General features: G+C 39.6%; 1 protein-coding gene across 1 annotated transcript; it reads right to left on the minus strand.

Moving 5' to 3' along the window:
* Nucleotides 1–1,974: 1,974 nt before the first annotated feature.
* On the minus strand, nt 1,975–11,690 carry fbxo30a (F-box protein 30a). The gene is made up of 4 exons (XM_077539114.1): nt 11,489–11,690; nt 9,500–9,902; nt 6,886–8,421; nt 1,975–5,999 (listed from the first exon to the last, which is right to left on the minus strand). Exons 2-4 carry the CDS (start codon nt 9,872–9,874, stop codon nt 5,796–5,798), a joined length of 2,115 nt encoding a protein of 704 aa, XP_077395240.1. The 5' UTR covers nt 9,875–9,902; nt 11,489–11,690; the 3' UTR covers nt 1,975–5,795.
* Between the last annotated feature and the right edge of the window lie 162 nt (nt 11,691–11,852).

The raw sequence follows: 11,852 nt of genomic DNA on the forward strand, positions 1-11,852 counted from the left end.
GTTATTTTGTCTATAATTAATGTGGTTAAAAAGGAATGTTTCTACTTGCTGTTGACCGATGATGACATCACCTGTGCTGAGGAAGTAGGTAACAACCAATCATGGCTCAGTTTGCTGACCAAACCCAGAAAACAGGTGAAGCAGGTTAAAAGGTACTAATTGTACATGAAAAATAATGAAGTTACCACGTTAATTATAGACAAAATAACTTTTTACTGTTGAAAATGGCTCAATGAGTCAAGTATCCATCCTTTAAAAAGTGATTTTTCTACTTGCTGTCGACTAATGATGACATAACGGCCAATCATGACTCACTCGTTTTCTGGGTTTGGTTAGCAAACTGAGCCATGATTGGTCGTTACCTACTTCCTCAGCACGGGTGATGTCATCAACAGTTGACAGCAAGAGGGTAAAAAAAATTTTTTTTTAAAAGGTATTAATTGTACATTAAAAATAATGAAGTTATGAAATTCGTTCTGGACAAAATATTAACTTTTTACTGCTGAAAATGGCTCAATGAGTCAAGTATCCCTTTAATGCGTACAATAAAAGTAATAAAAATGTGAATTACAGGATGTACATTTGAGTGTTTTACAGTACTTTGCCCTTCAGTGAATTTAATGAAAGAAAAAGCAACCGATTTCGAATCAAACGTAGTTTTATGATAGTAATGTTTAAAAAAAAATGTGGGAACAAAAAATTGGCCCATTTTTGTATATTTTAAAAGAGCTAATATTGGCCGTTTTGTTGGGGTATCAAGTCAGGATTAGTGTTTCAAATCAGGCTTTCAAACACGCAAGGAATAGGTTAGAAATTAGTTTCAAGCTATGTTCTTGTATCAAATAAGGGGTTGGTTTGAAATTAGGGGTTCTACTAAGGCAAGGCAGCTTTATTTATGTAACTAATTTCATGCTCAAGGTAACACATTGTGCTTCACATAATTACATTTTCAATTTGAAACCAAACCCTTGTTTGAAACCTTAATTTGAAAGAAAACCCGCATAGTATGCCGTATGTGCATGCATCTTTGCCGTGAGCGAATTCCTTTATTGATGGTCAGGGCAGTTTGTTAGTCACAGGGGGAATTTTTGCACTTAAAATAAGATGGTTGCACTTCCTCTGTTATGTGGGCTGCAATACCGGCGCTGTGCTCACTCCATGTCAAATGTGGTGGTTGTGACAATAAAGGTTATAAAGGGAAACGGTGACGCATCATTAGCAGGGCCACAAATTCGCATTCATGCAAAATGAAATATGACAACTGGACAGAGAATGTCGATGTACGAGCAGAATTTAAAAAAAAAAAAAAAAAAAAAAAAAAAAAAACTACTGTGCAAATGTTTTAGCAAGCATTGAAAATTAAATTTCTGACATTTTTTGGGATGAAAAAAACAGAAATTTTGGATGATATATATATATATATATATATATATATATATATATATATATATATACATATACATATTAGCAGCACCTTGTTATATAGCTTACAAATTTGTGATGAAAAAATGAAAAATGCTGAAATTATTTTGGAATATTTTTGGGGTGGGGAACATTTTGCATGAGAAATATTTTGGAAGGAAAGCAAAGTGTTGAAAATATTTCATACAAAATACTTGAGAAAAAAATGGAGGAAAAGAAACTGAAAAAAAAAAGTCACATTTTGAAACAATTTCAGATTCAGATAAAATATATTTTTTGGAAAACTTGGGGATTAAATGAAATAAATTTGTTAATTTGATAAAAAAAAAAGATAATTTGGAAAAAAATATAGTAAAGTAGCAATAGTAAATCAAGAATTAGAAAGGCTTTAAATTAAAACAAAATTGTCAAAATATTTCAGATGCATCTTGATTCAAAGTAATATTTTACACACAAAAAAAAACTTATCGTAATGACGAAAGTAGAAAATATTTCTAAAAATTGTGATTGGGAACAACACCCAAGATTTTCATATTTTGAAAAATCACCAGATTGCATTGCAAAGCCTCTTTATTCATTTTATTGAAACGCTTGAAAAGCTGGCAACCTGTGGTGAAAGCACACTTCACAGCTGGAGTGAAAACAAAGGCTTTAGAACACCAGTGAGAAAAAAAAAAAAAAAAAGTACAAATAAAAACAAAATGGAGATTTACACGTTTAAAAACAAAACAAAAACAAAATGGAGTAAAACAAACACATCACACTGTGCCTGAGAACTGAACACTATTAATGACTTTGTTGCTGTCGGGTGGAAACCCCATCAATCCAAATATGGTTCATTTTCAGATTTACTTATTTTTCTCACGTCACTACATTTGCTATTTTTGACTCATTAAATTAACACAATTGAAAACAGCTTTGAGAACAAATCTATTACCTTTCGAACGCTTCAGCAGTTGAAGTGTTGTAAAGCTCCGCCTCTTCCCCTCACTCTGCGGAAGCTGCGCAGCATTATGTCTCCTCAAGATTGACAGTCTAGAAGTCTTGTTAAACAATGAGTAAAAATATATTAGATACATTTCAGTAAGCCTGTTTTATAATAAAATGGGACACCCATTACACTGCTGAGTCAGCGCATACACTCATGGCTCTAAAACCTTTGAAACTGTTGAAATAACCTTTTTTTTTAAGCATTTTAAATTATTGATAGCAGATAGCCGTATTGGGCAAAAATGCCAAGTTGAACGATTTCCTGAAAAATAATCATTTTGGAAATGCGGGGATTCCGCCCGACAGCGACTGACTACAAAATAAGTCGACAACCCACATGCATAATAATAATAATAACTAAACGTTTTACAGTACATGCTTCAAGTGCAAATCCATAATTCACAAAATTTAAAATACTCATCTGGATGTTACAGAGGCAGCTTTCAGAGTACCAGGAAGAGTATAAAAAACAAAAAAAACAAAACATTTTTTTCTGACACCTTGACATATAAAACGTCTTTTTTTTTTTTTTTTACATCTCTCACTCAAAAAAACTAGATCAAAGTAGTAGATATTAAAAACATACAGTAAATCTGTTCATGTCAACACTGCAACACACCTCCACGCTACATTTAACATTGAGGCCTCGTCACCTTACCCACTCTTTCGTTTGCGTCACTTCCGCTACCCGCTAAAGCTAACATAAGTGAGATTAACATCGTTTATTATTATTATTATTATTATTATTTTAGCAATCATTTGCAATTAAGTTAGCAAGGCCCACGTTTTTGAAAATCTTTGGATGAAATTAGTATTTCAGATGCTTAAAAAGGTTTTGTCACAAACATAAGAAGGCGTATAGGTCCACATATAAATATTTACTTTTTAGAGTGTGGGGGTAATATTCAAAGAAAAAAAAATACTTTATGAAGTGGCAAATTTGCAAATTTATAAAGTGGCAGATTCACAAATTTTTCTTCTCTGAATATTGTGCCCACCCTCTAAAAAATATATATTTGTTACGTGGCCCTAATACACTGTCGTAGAAACAGGTCTTTTCAGAAACGAATTTTTTTTTTTTAATGGATCAAATGAACAACTTTGAAAAAAAATTTCTTCGATATTTCGGTTCTAAAATAGAAATAAACTCAAGTTCTTTCTAAGTTTTTGTTTTAATCTAATGAGAATTTCTGAATTTGTTTTGCGCTAAAGGAAAACCACTGAACCTATAAAAAGATGTTATTTTTCCAGTTTACGCTTATTTTTTACAACCCCCACAAAAATATGAAAACCTTTTCCTTTTGTGAAATATTTCTGAAAAAAAAAAAAACATTTTACATTATATATATATATATATAGAAAAAACTATAAATATTTCCGATTTGTTTCAGAGAACCATTTCTCTCCCCTGCCCACCATACCAAAAGCCACAAAATGTTCTTTTCCCACAAAATATTGGATTAAAAGAAAACTTATTTTATTATTTTTTATTTTTTTTTGAAATTCATTGACATTTTTGCTATCAACTTTTCCTTTCTCAACATCCCCCCAAAACTCCCATGCATTTCATTTCACCACAAATGTCAGGTCAAAAGAAAAATCTCATCCCAAAAATATTTCGACATTCTTCACAGACAAAAATATTTAGAACCCCACCCAAAAAATAATCAAAAAAAAAAATAAAATAAAATATTTGATGTTATTTTTGACCCACAATTTCTCCAGAAATGATTTCAGTAAAAAAAAAAAAAAAAAAAAAAAAAAAAAAAAAAAAAAGGGGAAAACAAAATGAGATTACCAATGATTGTTTTTGTTTTTACCCCATCGTTATTTAATAATTACGATGTCAATCTCACTTTATCTTTCATTCTCTCTTTCGTCATCTCTCATCATGTCGTGCACCCGCAACTATTTTAGTGTGCTACAAAAGTATTCACGAGGTTCATTCAGTTCGCCATCCCGTGCCTGCGGGTGTTTTTTGTTTGCTTGTTTGTTTTCTTCTTCTGACGCTGGCCATTTGAAAACACTCTGATGGTTTACATTCATTTTCTTTTCTTTCTTTTTTTTTTTTTTTATTAATTACCTGCTACATTTTCAGGCAGAAGTCGGCTGTTGGTGGCCGCTCCTCGCCATTAGCTTAGCGTGCCAGCGCGATTAGCTTGGAGGTAACATCGCAGAGGTGAAAGTGTTTGACCACGGCAAATGTTTTGCTAACACGGATGTTTGGTCGGTGTTGCTGTATAGAAATAAAGCTGCGACAGTTACGCCCTCCGCCGCCGCCGACGTATGCACAGTTTATTTGCTATAAAAATAAAAATCAGAGCGTGAGATTATTTACACAACAGTGGCGTGGTTGTGGATGTGCTCATTTTTCAGGGAAAGGAGGAGGATTCGGGGTGTTTTTTTTTTTTTTGTAAACACTTGAGTATGGAAAGCCGTTTGAGTGTTTATTCCATATGCTTGCTAGACGGCCTAAGGACCGTGTACTACTACACTCTGTCCTCACTAAGGAGAGAGTTCAGAATTCATTTCTGCAGGTATATTTAGCACCTCTTATTGCTTTTGCATTGCATCTACATTCCCCCAAATAAAACTTGACACAATAACAGTGTTCTAGTAAGACTACATTACAAATGAGTCATGCTAGCATGAAAGCGGCCATGGCTAACGTGAGCTTGTTTGCATTGCTAATGCCAGCTTAGTATTGCTATTTACCGCGACTGTGCACTTTCCTATTGCAAGCCATTATGATTGGCCACGTCTGAGAATAGTGCTAGTGATTGGGGGGGGGGGGGGGGTTGTTGGCTGGCCATAAATTGAGGCTACATTCAGATCTTGCTAGCAGTTTTAGCACGTACTAATAGAATCCTTATTGACAAAAGTAAAACAAACTTAGCATGCTAGTCGCCCATGTTACTAGTGAGGCAAAAATGCATTAGTTGACATCTGCACACGATTCATACCACTAGTGAATCACTAGATGCTAACTATTAGCATTGTATATCACTTGTAGTAGCGCACAAGTTCAACGACTAGGGTTTCTTATGCAAGACTCAAAAATACTAGTAAGGTTTAACTGCATATTAGTAGATCAAAAGAGGCACTAGTAGTAACACGGTTATTCTACTAGGGTGCCCTAGTCGGTCTACATGAATGTTAAGATGGATTTCAAGAAGACCAAATTAATGTTGAGTTATTTGCCATCCTTCACAATACCAGTGGAAAATGTTATTCATTAATCATAAGGTCGTTCTACTAGTGCCCTGAATTGTCTTCCTAGTGAGGACGAGTCAGTATATTAGTACCTTAAGTTGGATATGAAGGATATGGAATGGATTGTCAAAGGGCTTTCCATAGAGTAAGAGAAGTTGACGTTGAGGAGTTTAGGCCACGGGCTTGAGCACAGAGCGTAAACAGCGGCCCTCCTTGGTCAGCTCCCGGGTGAAGCACATGCATGGTAGCGGGATGGCCTCCTCGCGCCGCGCCACCGTGTTGAACTTGCACTTCTTCAGGTGGTCTGCCATGCTGGTGATGTTTGCAAACTTCCACTCGTTCACCGTGCCAAAGGCTGTGCTGAAGCGCCACACCTGTGAAAGACGACGGAGCGTCACGGCATGAGAAGATGCTGGCGGGGATATTTGAAAAAATGTTTTAAGTTTTAATCCCATCTCTTTAATTTAAATGAATTATGATTCAACTACTGATTTGGTCTGTCCGTAGCATGTAGGGGGGAAAGAAAAAATAAATAAATCAAGAAAAATGTTGGAACGTTGCTTTCCAAAGTAAAAGCACATGTATGCAAATTTCTTATAAAAAAAAAAAACAAAAAAAAAACAATGATAATCAGTCTGCTTTTCGGATAGACTACAGAAATCAAGATTTGCTGTTGAGTGGCTGGACAATTTTAGATTAATAAGGTCCATTGCACCTCAATTTTTAAGCATTCACTCCAACAACTTAAAATTCTACCAAACAAATGTGGTGGAAAACTTAAGTCGGTAAGTCGGATTACAAAAATCATGCAAGCAAAAGTGTGGCCTGTTCACTTTTAATGTTTTATAAAACCATATCACCGCTGGTATGAGAAAAACACATGTCCATTTCCCCCCCCTTTTTTTATTTTTATCTTTTTGGGATGTCTGCAGTTTAATCCAATAAAAAAATAAAATAAAAAGGTAACAATGGACAAAAGTGTTTTTCACATAATAGCGACGATATGCAAACATGTGGACAGCGCTTAACTAAACACATACAGTATTTTAACAATTAATAATGAAATATAGTTTATATCTAAAAAAACAAAAACAAAACAAAAAAAACAAAGCCGACCAAATCAGATTAAGTTATTTTTTCCCCTCAATTACGGCGTTTCTTATTTGAAAATTGCATTCTACTACATTGCGATGTCATTTAGAATTGCACTGGAATCTACACAGAGACATAAATCCACATCACAACAGAGGCAACACCAACCTTGTCCGTGATCTGCCACGACAGCGAGCCGTCCTCCCGCCGCTTCTTCTCCCACAGCAGGACGACCATGCCGCGCATCTGGAGGAGGCTTCCGCACACATCCCTCATGGTACGCGACGTCCTGGACAGCTGACACAGGCTGAAGCTGTCCAGGAAGCTGGCCACGTGCTGCAGCACCTCGAAGGGCAGCCCGCTGAACTGGTCGCACTTGGAGCCCGGGCGCGCGCTCCTCGCCGGCTTGTCTGCGCTTTTGGTGGGGAGGCCCGGCTGCACGCCGAAGGAGCCCAGGTGGCGGTCGTGGATGATGCGGAAGCCCTGCGCCGACGGGCAGAAGCGCCTCTGCGAGTAGGTGCAGCCGTAGTACGCCAGCGGGCAGCGTTGCTCCATCCAGCCGTTGAGCCCGGCGTGGATGTCGCCGTGCACGTTCTTGAAGTGCGAGGAGAACTCGTCGCGGCGGAACAGCTGGCCGCACACGAAGGTGAACATTGAGCGCTGCTTGGTCTGGTAGCGCGCCACGCACTCCAGCACTAGGTCCAGGCGCAGCGTGTGGAAGGGGCTGGGGTTGGATAGCTGCGGGCTGGCGTGGTCGCACGCCGACGCCGACGCGATGTCGCCCACCATGGTGTTGGTGGCCAGGATGGCGGACGGGAAGGAGAAGGTCTGCGTGCCGAAGTCGATGTGATAGCCGTCCACGAAGCGGCTGTCGGAGATGCCGCGCCCGCCCGGCGAGTCGCCCAAGCAGAAGAGCAAGGCGGCTGTGATCAGGTCGATCCCGTGCAGGCCCATGGGGTCGTCGGCCACCTCCAGGTCCGACGTGTCCACCGCCTTGTCTTCCATCTTGGCGCGGAAGAGGTACGGGTCCGAGAGAAGCACGCGGCGGCCGTTGAATGTAAACATGCTGATGCCGCGCAGGACTTCCACGTTCTGGAGTTTGCGCTCCAGGCAGCGGTACCTGAGCTCGGTGGGTAGCTGGTGCAAGAAGTTGCTCCTCACGTGATCTGAGAGGAGGAAGGGCATGGGTGCAGCCAGCGGTTCCGCCCGGGGGTCCGGCATGATGGCGGGCACCAAGTCCCGAGGCGCCTCGTGCCACACGGGCTCCAGCGCCGCCGTCTCCTCCTCCTCCGCTGGGTCTTCGATGGCGTCTTCCTTGTCCTCAAAAAACAACTCCACGAAATCCTCATCCTCCTCCGGCCAAGCGAGAGCCCCGTTGTCCTCGTCGGCGCCGCCCACCGCCCCCAGCTCGCACTCGGAGTCCGAGTCGCTCTCGCGCATGTCCACGTTCTTCCCCGCGCCGCCGTTTTCCCCGTTCAGGCCGACGACGCCCTTGGAGTGCGTGAGGATGTCCAAGGCTGCCGCCAAGCTCCGGCTCGTCTCCACCGAGGCTCGGTACAAGTCGCTGTACGGCTCCTCCTCCATCTCCACTGCCCCGTTGGTGGCCTCGCCGCCGGGAGTCGCGGCCATCTTGTCGCTGTCCCCCTTGCCGTCCTTGGATACGGTGGTGGTGACCTTGAGGGATTCCAGGAGCATGCGCTGGTCCTGCAGGTAGAGTTGCAAAGGGGTGGAAAATTTTCCGAAATTTCTAATAAGGCCTCTGCTAAATTTCCATAGGGATTTAAAGGAATACAAGACTTATGAAAAACTAACCACCTATTCTGTGAAATGGTGAATTTCAATTCTTCCCTGAGAAAATTGCCAATTCATGTTGAGCGATTATAATTTTATAGCACTTTTTAATCAATATTTTTGCATTATGTACTGTATTGGGAATTTTGGACAGTCACGTGATCATCCTGACGTATCGCATGCGTAAAATACACATTGAATTACATGGCTGCCATTGGCAACAAAGAACTCATGAGGAATTACCGCGTCCCACAGCGGACATCAAAGGTGGAATTACGCCTGACAGCAAAGAAGCACTTCTTCAAAAGCAGTACAGCCACTTTTCAACCAAAAGCCGGTTGAAACAACATGTCGTGTGCTAAGCACGTTTTAGCCCACATTAGGAGCCGCTACCCCCCACGTTCTTTGTACACAATGCCTAATCCAATACTGGAAAATTATTTATAAGTGTTCTATCGCTTTAAGCAGTGGAATTTTGGATATACAGTGAAACCTCTCTATCGCGGTTCATCACGAACATACTTATTTTTTTTCCATTATAAAGGTAAGTCTGAATTTAGAGAAGTAGAGAAGGTCCCAGGCTAAACTCCAGCAATTATTTAACATACAATATAATATAAACCTGATTCATGCTGTATGCTAAATTTTGTTAGCCCATCAACAGCATTTTGCATTATGTTAGCCTTGAGTTATTTTTTCTTTGAGCAGATTTTTCTTTAATAAGACGGTTTGATTGAACATGTTTAGGAATGTTTAACTCTATTTTTGTATACATTATGACTTCATCATAAATCATAAACTTCGACTAGGAGTCGAACAACTAATTATGGCACAGAAGAAAATAAATAATTAGTAGTTATATCCACTCAATTCAGCTCGCGTTCAACCATAGTGGAATAATATTAAAATAATAAATGAATAAATAAAAAATAAATACATAAGTTAATAAAGTATCACTCCATCTCCATCAGCCAAAATTTTACAAACGTACCTGCAGGGCCAGCGCCATGTCCAGTTGCTCCACCTCGTCAAAGTCCCGACTCAGGTTCTCGTACGACTTGCGGTCAGCATAGCTGACTGGCCAGCGGTTCCACTCCATGGTGCAGCACACGATGCTGGCGGGGCAGGTCTCCAAGTGCTGCGCCATCTTAGCCCGGGCCACGGCAAAGGGGCAGCCAAAGCCGCTGTTGAGGCACGGCAGGCGCTCGTACGGACACAGCAGGCGGTGCTCAGGCAGCTTGCACGCATGGAAGACGGCGCCGCACACCAGCGGGCAGCCGATGAGGTCACAGGACAGGCCCGCCTCTGGTCGCACCATGCACCTCCGGTTGATGCATTTAAGGCAGTGCGGGTGCAGACCCTCCATCTTCTCTGAAATGAGATGGGGAACAACCCTGGAATGCACAAAATGACATAATTTTTAACTCAAAGTCACATTTCATGGTGATTTTTTTTATTATTAGAAAAAAAGGTGAAATATTTCAGAAAAAAACAGATACAAGAAAACGTCAAAAATCAGAAACCACGTTTTTTTTTTCATTTATAAGGTTACAAAACTCATTTGAGAAAAGGTTTGATTAAAACTAAAAAGTATTTTAGAAAAAAAAGCGGTTAAGATTTTTTTTAAATATTTCAAAGAACCTTTGATGCTTATGAATAAAAAAATAAATATTGAGATTCAAAAACAAAACATATTTCAGGAAAAAAAATTCTGAAAAATCTTGGAATATTTTGGGTGGAAAAATGACTAATATTTCAGAAAATATTTTACACAAAAAGAAAAAAAACGTTTAAAAAGAAAAACAGTTTTTTTTTCAAGAGAAAAGTTAAAAATATTTCAAAGCAACATTTTAATTACTGACAATTTAGGTAATTTATTAAACAAAAACAAATACATTTAGTAAATTTGAGCTCAAAAATATTTCAGATTGTTGAAAGGTGAAAAACATTTACTTATATAACAAATAGTTTAGTCTAATATACAGAAAAACAACATTATTTCAATATTCATTCGTTCATTATTTTAAAACGTGAATGTTTTTGGTCTAGGTGTCCATAATGACTATGTGCAATTGTTCGCATGAAGCACCCGAGTTACTTGCTTTTATCTGCCAATACAGAGTCCTGATCCAATAGCGGGGAAGAAGAAAAAAAAAATCACGACTCTAGTCATTTTTATTTAGTCAAAAGAAGGTATCCCAACATGATACAGTATAGTGATTAATGTACATTATAAATTATACTTCCGAAATGTATAATTACAGAGGTAACTCAAATCAGAAGAAATGCTTCAGGAAGAGGGATAATAGTTTGTAGTTACAGTTTAACGTTGTTTTTTGTTGTTGTTTTTTTTTTAACAAAAATTAGATCAAATTGTTCAGGGAAAATAACGACCACATTCCTGTCGTTACCCAATACTTCTGCAATAGCTCATGTGATTTCAATAACACACCTTGTCAACATATTGCACATACATATTACACGTGTGTTCCATAAACAGAGTGTGCCTGGGAGTGTTTACTAAAGTGACCGAGTTAACGTGTCGCAACGCCGCTATTTGGTTACATGGAAACTCGGCGGATCTTACAGGCAGACCCTCCTCCACTTATTTATTTATTTATTTATTTAAACACCGGCTTTTAAGGGATGAACAGCTCACGGACGATTAATACCATAATCCATCACATGAGGGCTGTTGTTCAACTTTGTGTACCAATGGCAGCGAGCTAAAAAGGAGCCAGTCGCACTAACAAAAACAACCATTTCACTCAATTAACCAATAATATGTACAATGGCAACACTCGCACGTTAGTCTATGCTAATTAACATTACGACGTTTGGACAAAACAGGCGGCTATAAAAAGTCACATTTTATAAGTTTGCCGGACAAAAGAACAACAACACGGCTAAGCCCAGCTAGCATGCTACACCTGTTAGCTCCCCCACGGTTAGCCGCGTTAGCTTGGTTCAAACAGCTTACCCGGAATTTCGGCGCGTCGTCTGGTATGTTAACAACTTTGTCGTATATTTATGCCAGCTCCGTAGGCTTGAATAATGCGGCGCCGACGGCTAGGCGCACATTTCTGGGGGTGTATTTAAAGCCCCCCTGTAACTATGGTGTGAGTGCGCTAAATGTAGCCGCACTGCTTAGTTCTTCTGCTTCGCCGGGATGGAGCTGCAAGACTTCTTTGGGGCGCCGTGCGATGACGTCAACACGCAAAGTGCGTTGTGTTTTCCACCAATCACAGCGCTCGAATGTCTTCATGCCTCTTTTCGTTCATTCCATGACAGTACATAATAATATTTTTTTTACTGGGCAATTTTCAAACAATTCAGTCGTATCG

The sequence above is a fragment of the Festucalex cinctus genome, chromosome 12 (assembly GCF_051991245.1).
Source record: "Festucalex cinctus isolate MCC-2025b chromosome 12, RoL_Fcin_1.0, whole genome shotgun sequence".
In the NCBI taxonomy this organism is placed as follows: Eukaryota; Metazoa; Chordata; class Actinopteri; order Syngnathiformes; family Syngnathidae; genus Festucalex; species Festucalex cinctus.

Excerpts from the sequence above, each read along its gene's own strand:
- fbxo30a (XM_077539114.1), bottom strand. The coding sequence starts at position 9,874 with ATGGAGGGTCTGCACCCGCACTGCCTTAAATGCATCAACCGGAGGTGC. Across the intron at positions 8,422-9,499 it reads ACATGGCGCTGGCCCTGCAG|GACCAGCGCATGCTCCTGGA; the intron begins GTACGTTTGTAA and ends CTCTACCTGCAG. Across the intron at positions 6,000-6,885 it reads CGTGGCAGATCACGGACAAG|GTGTGGCGCTTCAGCACAGC; the intron begins GTTGGTGTTGCC and ends CGTCTTTCACAG.